Source organism: Diadema antillarum, unplaced genomic scaffold, assembly GCF_040938485.1.
Source record: "Diadema antillarum isolate AM-2024a unplaced genomic scaffold, OU_Dant_1.0 scf00000060, whole genome shotgun sequence".
Lineage (NCBI taxonomy): Eukaryota > Metazoa > Echinodermata > Echinoidea > Diadematoida > Diadematidae > Diadema > Diadema antillarum.
The window spans coordinates 3,137,863-3,150,318 of NW_027270949.1; the positions used below are offsets into that span (position 1 = coordinate 3,137,863).

Consider the following 12,456-nt stretch of genomic DNA (forward strand, 5'->3'; position numbering starts at 1 on the left):
AGTGGTGACATCATCACGGAATACAGGAAATATCCAGGGATGGATATGGTGCATGTGCTTTAACATCAACAACAAAGCATTACATAAAAACAACAACAGACATAATATTATGACCTCATTCACAAAAATACAGAAAATACTCAGAGTGGATGATTGACCAATGAGATCACAGAAGATCACTACATGTACAAGATAAATTACATTCATGCCAGTACATTTACAACAGTTCTGACATAAAAGATTGTTTTGATAACATTTGGTTCCCAAATTTGTATATGTAATATTACAGTTAAAATTCGACATCATATCAACCCATTCAAGACTACGTGTATTTCCCAGTACAGTGCACTCCCGTTAAAACGAACACGGCTATAACGAAATTCCGGTTATAACGAAGTAAAAACTTGGGCTGCAATGTCATCCACTCTATGTATTTCTATTGTTTATTTGTTCGGTTATAACGAAATTCCGATATAACGACAGAAAACTGCCGGTCCCGAGGACTTCGTTATAACGGGAGTCCACTGTATAATCAGACAGGCATCTATGGAAAGTGTATGCTGTAGCAAAATCAGCCTGTCCTTAGCTGGTTAAATTCACAAAATTCATGCAGCAAGATCAGATGTTGAGCATGGTACAAGGTCTATCAAAATCAGACATACACTAAATAATGAATGGGTAAAGTTTTACACATTTTTGCAGAATAAAAAAAGGTTGCAACCACACCAACATTTAGTTGAGGAGATGGCTGCTCTCAAATGGCAGCTTTCCCATTGGTTTGTGCAAAATATAAAAATAACTCACGAGGTCTTAACTCTTAATGTGCCAGACCCAAAACCCCTAGCATGCCAGACATTTTTACCCAACGCCAGAAAGTTTGCAAACTGGATTGACAATGTAATTCAAAACTGCCATATCTTTGAAACTATTGACTGAATTTGAATTGAGTTCGACACAACAAATATCAAGAAATAATTGGTCTCTCGTGTCATGCAGTCAGTTTGCTGTAATACAATGTATCTATCTGAACCTGAAATATTGCAGAAATAATCGATATCATTAAAAAATTAATATAAATTTTTGTGTAGTGTGTAAAGAAAGAGTCAGTCATGATTTTTCTTCAATAGAACGCTTCCTTGACTCTGTGAGAAAGTTTCAGAGCTACATTTCCTCTTTCAAATGATAACAATTTTGTCTTCTAAAGTTGTATAATTCCAAGAATATTGGCAGTTCAATTTGTCTTTTCAATTTCTTTTTCTGCCTCGGTAGTTCATTCTCAAATCTGAGTCCTTTTGTCCCAGATCTTGTATTTGAAACTAAAGTAAATCCCGGGTCCTGGAAAAGTGTCTTTTGTCCACATGAGAAGGAAGCACCTACTAATCCTTCTTTTGTCTATGCAGACTGCAGGCAGGCGCACTCTATTGAAATTGGCCAGCCTTTGTTTACAGGTCTACTTTCCGTCCACTGTACATGTGCATAGACAAGAACAAAAGCGTGTTCTTCCTTTGTATATGCTAGCGTGGGGACGATTAGTGAAGTTCACCAAGACAAAAGGATGAAAGACTTGACTGACAAACGAAAGCTTGACCCTCTTTGAGGGACAAAATGAAAGCCTCTCCCGCAGGAGAGCGTCCAAGCAGAACAATGCGAGTGGAAATGCATAGACAACACGCGCAGATTCATTAGCATACACACGTGTGGTTTATCAATGAGAATTTTGATCTATACACAGCTCGCAGAGGGTGCGCTCTCTGTGGATTTTCCCGACGCGGAAAAAATACATCTAGCTGAAAAAACATGTATTTACTCAAAATTTTCCTATGTAAGTATATTCATATTTTTAGTGGAAACGATGGCTATGCTAATCAGCTACCAGTACATATCAGTGCCAGTTTCTTGGTGTAACATATTATGGTACCACAAGAACTTAAATGACCAATGTTTTTCTCGCTCTTCTTAGTCGCCGATCGGCGACCATGGCACGTCAGGACTAAGGTCGCCGTTCGGCAACCATGGCACGTTAAGAGTTAATATCATCATCTCATCTAAATTTGCATTCGGATACAAGTAACATTGCCACTGATATCGCTAATTTGTGGAAAATATGAAGCCTCAAAAAACAATAAGACAATGTTCATTTTTGCTGTGATTTTGATGGAACTTCTATTATTTTGTCTTTCCGTAATTTCACTGCATTTATCAAAGCCAGTTTGGCAATGATATGGAATTGGACTTTCAGGCCAATTCATAAGTACAAGCCAATAGATTCACAAATGGGAATGTGAAGTGAATTTCAGAGGGAACTTCTAGGGAGTAGAAGGAAAGAGAACTCTTTTACAAAATTGAAAGTCCCATTTTCATCACTCACTTGAAAATCATTATTATTATAAAATCACCATTAAATCTGTCAAGTAGATGTAGATCATTGCTCAGTTTCTGTGTAATTGTTTACAAAATGAAACAATGTGTCATGCTTAGAATATGATTACTTTACTGTAAGTATTCTGAAAAGCTCTCTTGCCTCAAATTGCTACAATGAAAGGCTCAAGAATTAGTCGAGCACAAGAATATACCTGTCAGAGCACCAATCTATATGTACTCCAGCAGATACCCGAAGATGTTTTTGGTCACCAACATGATCTGCTTCCATTGCCAACAAAGGCGAGTTAAAATGCAACATCAAACCTGCACAAGCAAATACAAGTAATCACTTTGCATAGGCATCATCAGCAATATATATCACCGAGTAGCAGGTGATTACCTACAAGTAGTCTCAATGCAGACTCACAAGCAGGTTCTTTTCTCTAAGTCAGCCATTAACCTGTTGAGGACGAGTCCCAAGTATACTCTGGCATCAGTAGCATGTGTCCATGGTAAATGCGTGTTGTAGCAAAATCAGCCCGTCCTCAACGGGTTAAGACGTGCTTCACAATATCAGAAGAGCACATTAGTGTGCTCAAGAGTTACATTGTAGCTCTCTATCAATATTTCTGGCACTGGGTAAGCTCTGACGCAAACACCCTGTTTGATATGTCTGTACCATCGCTTCACTGGCTCCGCCTCTTGTTTGGATCAGTCTCATTCCAAGTTGATGGACTCTCGTCTTCTCGCTTACCATCAAGGCTCTGATCTCAGGAGTTTAATGCCATCTCTTGGAGAATGGGACCAGAGAAAGGGGGATGAGTCCTCACTTCTTTCCCCCACCTCCCCTCTGCCCTGAGCCAGTCCTCTGCTGCTTCTCATGCTTGTTCTGTATGCTGGCTACAAGCTTCTCCTTCCAATCTTCCTCCTCCAGAGATTTAGCCCAGGCTGGGATGGCCGTGGTCGGTAAGGAGAACCCCGCCATGGCTGCCCGGATCTGCTCGTCGGTCGCCATCCTCTTCTTTCGCTGCTCCAGCGAGGCCTCCGTGTCGGTGTGCGAGACGAGGGAGGCAGTGTCCGGTACCGGGGGAGCAGTCGGCAGGAGCTTTGCAAGGTGTGTAGGAAGACTTGGTTCCAGGGTGTTGGAGCTGGTATTTGACGCATCACTAGATGAGGAAGGATCCTCTGCAGGACTTCTTGGAGGGAAGTCATCTGAGCTTGCTTCATTCACCTCCTCACTGTCTTCATCACTGTCCATGCCTACATGCTGAAAAATTGATTACAGTATACGGCATCATACGATACATCCACTATATTCATGTTTAAATGAAATGCACATGTATGCAAAGGGTCCCTGAGATGAATTCTGGATGTTACATTATCACAGTGGAATAGAAAAAGCAATATTTAGATTTAAGTCTTCCAACTTACATTGTATCTCTATCATGAATTAGTTTGAAATATTCTCTTCCCAGTCACGCTGCAACTACAGAAATATTACCATGGTCAGATCTATTGAAATAACATAGCCATAAGTAATCAAAATTTTGACTTTGACCAGATGCACAGCAGACAGACGAAACTTTTTTTTTGTGTTTGAAAAAGGCTTTTATAGTAGAACATCTAAATTGAACTACTGTATTTATAAAGAAAATAAACACCTTGACCCCTTATATATTTCACGTTTACACATTTAGTTGTGAACCTGTCATAGCCATTTGATTATGATATAAGTGAAAAGTAACAAAATGAGGTGTAGAAATGCAACTGCCACTACTATATAGAGGATTACATTACTCATCAGTGCATCTGCCCTTCTCTTTCAACCTGCAGATACCGTGTTCATTGTTGGCTATAGCACCTGAAGGTACGCAGCTCTGAAACAAAGAGACAGAGTTCTTATTTATGAACACGGTATTGTGAACTTAATTCGATCAACTCGCCAACATGCCTGCGGTTAGCTGCCCCATACCCAACTGTGACTACACCACACCAGACCTTGACGCCGCCATCGTAGCTGCCCTCCTCACCGCCCACACTGCCATTCACACCTCTGGACAAGTTGCCAAGGTAGAGAAGGTTAAGAGGCCAACGGTCGCTGCTGCTGGTACCAGCGAGGAATGGAACTACTTCACGTCAAGGTGGTCTGACTATGTGGATGCCACAAAGATCACAGGGAAAGACAGGGTCGTACAGCTCCTTGAATGTTGCGATGAACCCCTCCGGAAGGACCTCACCAGAGCCGCTGGTGGCAGCCTCACCAACAAAACTGAGGACGAGGTGCTGGCAGCCATCAAGAAGCTTGCGGTTCGTGAGGAGAACACCATGGTCGCCCGTGTAACGCTCCACAACATGCGTCAAGATAGAGACGAGACAGTTCGCAGCTTCGGAGCTCGCCTACGAGGTCAGGCAGACATTTGCAAATTCATCATAGCCTGCCCCTCCTGTGGTGCAGATGTTAATTACACTGACACAATTATGCGGGATGTGCTAACCAGGGGAATCGCCGACTCTGAAATCCAACTCGATCTCCTAGGCGACAAAAAACAAGATATGGGCCTAGAAGAAGTCTTCCAGTTCATTGAGGCGAAAGAGGCCGGTAAACGCTCTGCCTCCTCACTCCTTGACTCGCACACGGTGGAAGCAGCCAGCAGTTCCTATAGGAAAGCAAAGCAGGCACATCCCAAGGAACGGCAAGAACTATGCGCCTACTGCGGAAAGAAGGGGCACGGACGGAGCGCTCCCACTCGAGTCCGCAAGTCGCAGTGCCCAGCATACGGACATAAATGCGGACACTGCGATAAGTTTCATCATGTCGAGGATGTCTGCCGCAGCAAAGGCAAGCCAAAGGTCCCACAGTCGCCCTCATTGGGCGAGCAGGAAGGGGCCATCTTTGACGCCCTGTGCACCATTCGCGATGTTGGACACCCACCCGGCCTCCCCATTGACCACCATGTATATGACGACATTTCCAAAGCATGGCACAGGAAGAGATCGAAACCTCAACCTTACCTCAACGTGACCGTGCAGGCTGTCCCAGGGGACTACCGAGCTCTCGGATTTAACCTCTCATCCCCCTCGCAAACCAGTGCCATCCCAGCCATGGCGGACACTGGGTGCCAGAGCTGCCTCGCCGGTCTGAAGGTCCTCCACCGCCTCGGGCTACGCCAGCAAGATCTCATCCCAGTTACCATGGAGATGCACACTGCAACTAATGGTGGCATTACGATCCTTGGTGCTGTTCCTCTACGCCTATCGGGCAGGAATCCCCTTGGCAACGTCGTCGAGTCTCGGCAACTGACTTACATCACAGACAGTTCTGACAAGCTCTTCCTCAGCAAAGAGGCCTGCGTCGATTTGGGGATCATCCCTGACAGCTTCCCCACTCTTGGCATGGCACCAGGTGCACCCCAATTGGACAAGGCCGCCACCCTTAAGGAGGCCCCCGAACGGATCGCCTGTACCTGCCCTCGACGCCAACTGCCCCCACCGCCTCCTACCGAACTGCCATTCCCTGCAACTGAGGCAAACCGGGTGAAGCTCCAACAATATCTCCTTGACTATTACCAGTCCAGCACATTCAACACGTGCGAGCATCAACCCCTGCCGCTCATGGACAGCACCCCTATGAAATTGATGGTGGACCCAGATGCGGAGCCAGTCGCCCATCACACGCCTGTGCCAGTCCCGCTCCATTGGCGGGATGCCGTCAAGGCTGGCTTAGATCACGATGTACAGTTGGGTGTACTGGAACCCGTCCCCATTGGAGAGCCCGTTACCTGGTGCCACAGGATGGTGGTGTGTGCTAAGAAGGATGGTAAACCACGTCGAACAGTTGACCTCCAGGCTCTCAACGCACACGCTACCCGTGAAACACATCACACACCATCGCCTTTCATCCAGGCCCGATCCGTTCCTCATGGCAAGAAAAAGACCGTACTTGATGCATGGAACGGTTACCACAGCGTCCCCTTATGTCCCGAGGACCGACACCTCACCACCTTCATTACTCCGTGGGGCAGGTACCGCTACAAGACAGCCCCTCAAGGGTATATTGCCTCTGGAGACGGATACACCAGGCGGTATGATGAGATTGTCTCCAGCATCCACAACCGGACGAAATGTGTCGACGACGTCCTCCTGTGGGCTGACACGCTGCGGGACAGTTTCTTCCAGGCTGTCGAATGGCTGGATATCTGCGGCCGCAATGGGATCACCCTCAATCCCAAGAAGTTCACGTTTGGTGCAGATGTCGTGGAATTCGCTGGATTTGAGATTACTCCAGACAGTGTTCGCCCATGCCAGAAGTATTTACAGGCAATCCTTGACTTCCCTACGCCTACTGACATCACGGACGTGCACTCCTGGTTTGGTCTCGTCAATCAAGTGTCCTACGCCTTCAGTATGGCTGAGAAAATGCTACCATTCCGTGAACTGTTGAAGCCTAAAACACCCTTCGTGTGGACTGCAGCCCTCCAGAGAGCATTCGACGAGTCCAAAGCTGCTATTGCCAGTGAGATTGAAGAAGGTGTGCGCATTTTTGACCCAAGCAAACCCACCTGTCTTGCCACGGACTGGTCCAAGGACGGCATTGGCTTCTGGCTCCTGCAAAAACACTGCAGCTGCAACGACGTTGAACCCTTCTGCTGCAATTCGGGCTGGAAGATCACCCTCGTCGGCAGCAGGTTCACTCATGCCGCTGAGACACGCTATGCTCCAGTGGAAGGCGAAGCCCTTGCTGTCGCTGACGCCCTGGACAAGGCGAGATATTTTGTCTTGGGCTGTGAGGACCTCATCATAGCAGTTGATCATAAACCCCTCCTCAAGATCTTCGCAGACCGTGCCCTTCAGGACATCCCAAATCCCCACCTGAGGAATTTGAAGGAGAAAACCCTGCGCTACAGGTTCCGCATGGTTCATATTCCCGGCGTCAGGCACCGTGCCACAGACTGTCTTTCTCGCCACCCAACTGGTGAACCTGAAAAACTGCACCTGCCTGATGACATTGCCACGATCGCATTGACCCCCGCTACGTTCCTGCATTCCGCAACCCTCATGACAGGTCTCCGCACCATGACCCCCCACGACAACTCTGTCGAGGTTTGCATGCTCTCCTCTGTCACATGTGCCCTGGAATCCCTCCACTTGAAGTCAGTCACGTGGGACAGGGTCCGTACTGCCACAGCCAGTGATGACAACATGCAGGCGCTCCTCAATGCTATCGAAGCTGGCATGCCGGAATTTCGTCATGAGCTCCCCACAACTATCCGGGAATACTTCCCTTTCCGTGATGCACTTTCTGCAGTTGATGGTATCATCCTCTACAAGGATCGCATTGTCATTCCACCATCCCTCCGGGAGGAAGTCCTGGCTCATCTGCATGCTGCACACCAAGGAGTCACCTCCATGACTGCCAGAGCGGAGTCCTCCGTCTTTTGGCCTGGGATCACTCCAGCCATCGCGGCCCTCCGTGCACAGTGTCACCAATGCAACAGGATTGCACCCTCCAACCCGAGCGCACCACCAACTCCTCTGCTGTCTCCGGCCTACCCCTTCCAATGTGTCTGTGCAGACTACTTTCACTACAAAGGCTGCAACTACTTGGTCATTGTAGACCGCTACTCCAATTGGCCAATCGTTGAGCGATCCACTCAGGGAGCACCTGGACTCATTTCTTGCCTGAGACGGACATTCGCCACCTTTGGGATTCCAGACGAATTAGCATCAGATGGTGGACCTGAATTCACGGCAGTTACCACGCGCTGCTTCCTCAAGGACTGGGGTGTTCATCACAGACTTTCTTCTGTCGCATATCCACATAGCAACTGTCGGGCTGAGGTAGCCGTCAAATCTGTGAAGCGCCTTATCATGTCCAACACCAGCCCTACAGGTGCCCTGGACACTGACGCCTTCCAACGTGCCATGCTACAGTACCGAAACACGCCCGATAGGGACACCAAGTTGTCTCCGGCTATGTGTGTCTTTGGCCATGCCATCCAAGACTTCATCCCTGTTGCTCCTGGCAAATACTTACCGCACCAGGCATGGCGTGAAACCCTGGTGGCTCGGGAAGAGGCACTTCGCACCCGCCACATGAGAGATGCCGAACGTTGGGCTGAGCATACCAAACGACTCCTCCCCCTTGCTGTTGGAGACCACGTCCGGATTCAGAATCAGACAGGACCACATCCACTTAAGTGGGACAGGACCGGGACTGTAGTTGAGGTCCGACAGTATGACCAATACGTCATTCGGGTTGACGGTTCTGGGAGGGTCACCCTCCGTAACAGGAAATTTCTTCGGAAGTATGTCCCTGTTCAACAGCGCCCACCCCCACTGACTATGGAGGTCGACATCTCTGCTCCTCGCCGGCCAGCACCCATACCCCTCTCCAACCCTGCGAGATGCGTACCACCCTCACCACACCCCACCGGCGCTGCTGATGTTCCCCACTGCAACCCTGAACCAGTTCCCAGTGATCCTCCACTTCAGATGACAGCCAGTGATGCTTCTCCTAGACGGCGTCATCTCCATACGGCCATCCCCCCTACTGCTGACTACCCAGGGACGCCACACGCGACACCTCCCACGCCTCCTGACCCGGTTCCAGCTCCTGCACTCGTCGCTTCCCCCTCGCCTGGCACCCCTGCTGCACCCCGACGCTCTGCCCGTCGCACCAGACAGCCTGCTTGGCACTCGGATTACTCCATGTGATTTCAGCCATGCAGTTTCCTTGAAATTGTTGTTGTGTTCCTGCGTTATAGTTGTGCTTACCAGCAGTTTTGGATTCTGAACATTGTTCTAACTTTGGTTTGTTTTCGCGTTCCTACGTTCAGCGTTGTTATTATGGATTTTGCTCTTTTGCCTACGGAACTTTATGGACCTATTCCCAGCGTTATTATTACCACACCGCGGTATTACTGGATCAGTCTTTGTCACGTTTTGGATTCTTGACATTTTCTTCGCGCCAAAGACTTGGGGGGAGATAGAGGATTACATTACTCATCAGTGCATCTGCCCTTCTCTTTCAACCTGCAGATACCGTGTTCATTGTTGGCTATAGCACCTGAAGGTACGCAGCTCTGAAACAAAGAGACAGAGTTCTTATTTACTATAGGTCATTGCGATACAAGTGATACCTGGGATTATGTAATTGCCATCACTGTTTATCAATGATATCTGTTTAGGAGCTGACTGATACAGAAGGAATGGAAACAAAAGCAGAATTTGCACAGAGAGAATTAAATAGACTTATCAGGCTTGAGCTCTCAATGTACCTCAGGGTCTTGAGCCAAGAGCTGATATCCTCCATATCCAACATCAGCAGCTTCACCATCATCACTGTCATCTTCACTGCTGGGCATACCTGGAGGCAAGGAGAGATGGATGGATAGATAGATGGATAGATAGATAGACAGAGGAATGAAGGTGGAGAGAGTTCAATAATTGGTACTTTTTTGTACTAGATATTGAGGAAGATTTTTAATGGATAAAAGTACATTATTATAATCTTTTAACCCTTTGAAGACGAGTCCCGAGTATGCTCGGGCAAGTGTCTCTGGCAAATGTGTGTTGTAGCAAAATCAGCCTGTCCTCAGTGGGTTAAAGAATGTTGCAAACAACAACAACAACAACAAAAAAAAAAATGTTTCATAAACCACACCTCAAAGTACCAATGGGATTAAAGGTGATGACAATGTGTATGTCCTTTAACATACAAATCAAAACTATAAATAGTATCAAAATTCATTATCCCTCCATCATTCATGGCACAGATGACGGTAAATGACCAGCAATGCAGTCTGCCATTGAGAGGATAAGTTTAAAGGGGCCCTGAAATCCAAATGCATGTTGATTTGTGTTGATTTATGATACCCTCAACATCACTTTTGCGGTGAAACGAATATCTAAAAACATTCCATTTATTTTTCTGTGATATTAATGTGACTAACAAAAGACATGGCGAGGGAACGTGCAAGTTATGCTGAGTCGAGGGGAAGGTGCATTCCAATGTCTTTTGTTAAACATTTCAGTACTTTAGCAATGATTGATAGATGAGGTCATCTGAGGAATATTGGTTTGGAAGGATTTTTTGTGGGCGTTCCCAAGTAATCTGAAGAAAAATAGAAGAAAAAATATCGTTAAAAACATATGGAGTTGTTTCTAGATATTCGTTTCACTGCAAAAGTGATGTTGAGGGTATCATAAATCAACACAAATCAACATGCATTTGGATTTCTGGATTTTTTGGATTTCATGACTACTAATTCTACTTTTCACCCAAATAAGGCATTTTACCCAACTAGCATAGTAGCAATTTCATATTTTGACATCTTTTTATCTCACTTTTAATGAAATTGCCTTCACTTTGACATTAATATAAAACACAGATTTTCAAATCCACTTACACCCCATTAGGGTTTAACGTTAGATCTAACGTTAAGGGTACACTCCCTTAGATTTTCATGGGATGGTTGATCAATTTAATATGCTTGTGTTATCAACAATAAATCAATATTTGTTCATTTCTCTCTGAGAATAATTGACTATCAGTTATGACAGACAAGATCAAGAGACGTTCGTAATCAGAGGTAAGGTAGGGTTGCCTTTTTTTTTTTTTTTTTTGCTACCTTACATTAAACAGCATACATTTTGTATTTTGTTGTTAACAATGAATGAATATAAACTTAAAACTGCTGTGACAAAAATTAAATGATAGAACCACCATAGGCCCTATACTCCTAGGCTATACGAACGTTACTTAAAATCTTAATAGGCAGAGGAATTTTAAATCAAGTTGAATAAGGAAGAGGGAATTACCTGTCGTCAGAAATTGTTTCAGCGCCATCTGTGGGATCATTTCGAAACCGTCTAACGGTTGATCACAATGGCTAGTATTTTCGTCAAATTGTCTATGTGCTTGTAAATATCTGTAAATAAATTGTATTATAATGTAAATAGCACCAGTCTGCCAGAATCTTCAGTCTATTGAAGGAGGCAGACTTAATCAGAAGAAGAAGAAGAGGGAGGGTGGGCCGTGGGGTAGGGGACTGGGTGTTTACAGTATAAATACCTGCAGCAAACCCATGGGGTGGAGGCTCCAGATCATCACCATCCTCCCCCGCGGCTTTGGGGTTGTTTCCGGGCTCATTTGCCTTGGGGATGGGGCTCATTCTGAGCACTAGATGTTCTTCAAGTGGGGGATCAGCAAGGCAACTTGGCTGGGAGGGAAAGTGTGTAGCAGGGCATGGAAAGAAGAACGAAACGGTAAGAATGACAAACAAGAACCATACAACCAAGAATTCTGAATCTGAGTTCTGTAACATACATTCAATTCCTTGTCAGAGGAGGAAGCGTAGTTACAGAAGCTAACGCTAGCTGTCCGTTGCTTTAATTGCAAGCGGCCGAAGCGGGTCGTAGTACCGTAAAGGCGTAACAAGCACGGCGAAATACTAGGATCGATCGGACTGGTGGTGGTGAATGGTTCGACATACTGTACATTTGTACGTGCACATACTAGTACACTATGCAGACTACGTGCTATGCATGCACGAAGCAAGGCCACACAGCTCCAGACACTCATCTACCAAAGAGATAATCTCTTTGGTATCTACGGTGGAGCGCCACCCCGACCCCTAGCGCTTCGCCCCATAGTTTATCCTATGGATCACTTCCTCTGGTAGTATTGTGAACTGTTCATGTTAAAAATGCCTATCCCATCAACCTTGTGGATATACCCATCAGAGATTTTATCAGACCTCTGCGATTTCTTTTTCTCGAACATCTAACTGTTGATCTTGATTTTTCGTCATAGAACACTTTCTTTCCGGACTCATCTGAATAACGTTAGCGATTTATAGGACTGACATTCTAGAGCCATCCTGCAATTTAAGCAATTGAAGATTTCGACAGCGAAAGTATTTGTAGACTAAAGTGATATTCGATGATGTTACAATATTTTTTTTTTCTCACAGACAGAATGCACAATTTCATAAACAGTAATTGACTTTAACCAGGATCTTAGGGAAAAAAAAAGCCTCTGCTTGAACTGCTCTTCTTACGAGTGGGCGACATGTTATACTATGTAGGCCGATG

At 45.9% G+C, this 12,456-nt stretch overlaps 1 protein-coding gene across 1 annotated transcript; it reads right to left on the bottom strand.

Annotated features, from left to right (window-relative positions):
- Window positions 1–782: 782 nt before the first annotated feature.
- LOC139716079 (uncharacterized) lies at window positions 783–9,665 on the bottom strand. The gene is made up of 2 exons (XM_071627633.1): window positions 9,639–9,665; window positions 783–3,628 (listed from the first exon to the last, which is right to left on the bottom strand). Exon 2 carries the CDS (start codon window positions 3,617–3,619, stop codon window positions 3,188–3,190), a length of 432 nt encoding a protein of 143 aa, XP_071483734.1. The 5' UTR covers window positions 3,620–3,628; window positions 9,639–9,665; the 3' UTR covers window positions 783–3,187.
- Between the last annotated feature and the right edge of the window lie 2,791 nt (window positions 9,666–12,456).

Coding starts and splice junctions, on each gene's coding strand:
- LOC139716079 (XM_071627633.1), bottom strand. CDS start 3,619: ATGGACAGTGATGAAGACAGTGAGGAGGTGAATGAAGCAAGCTCAGAT.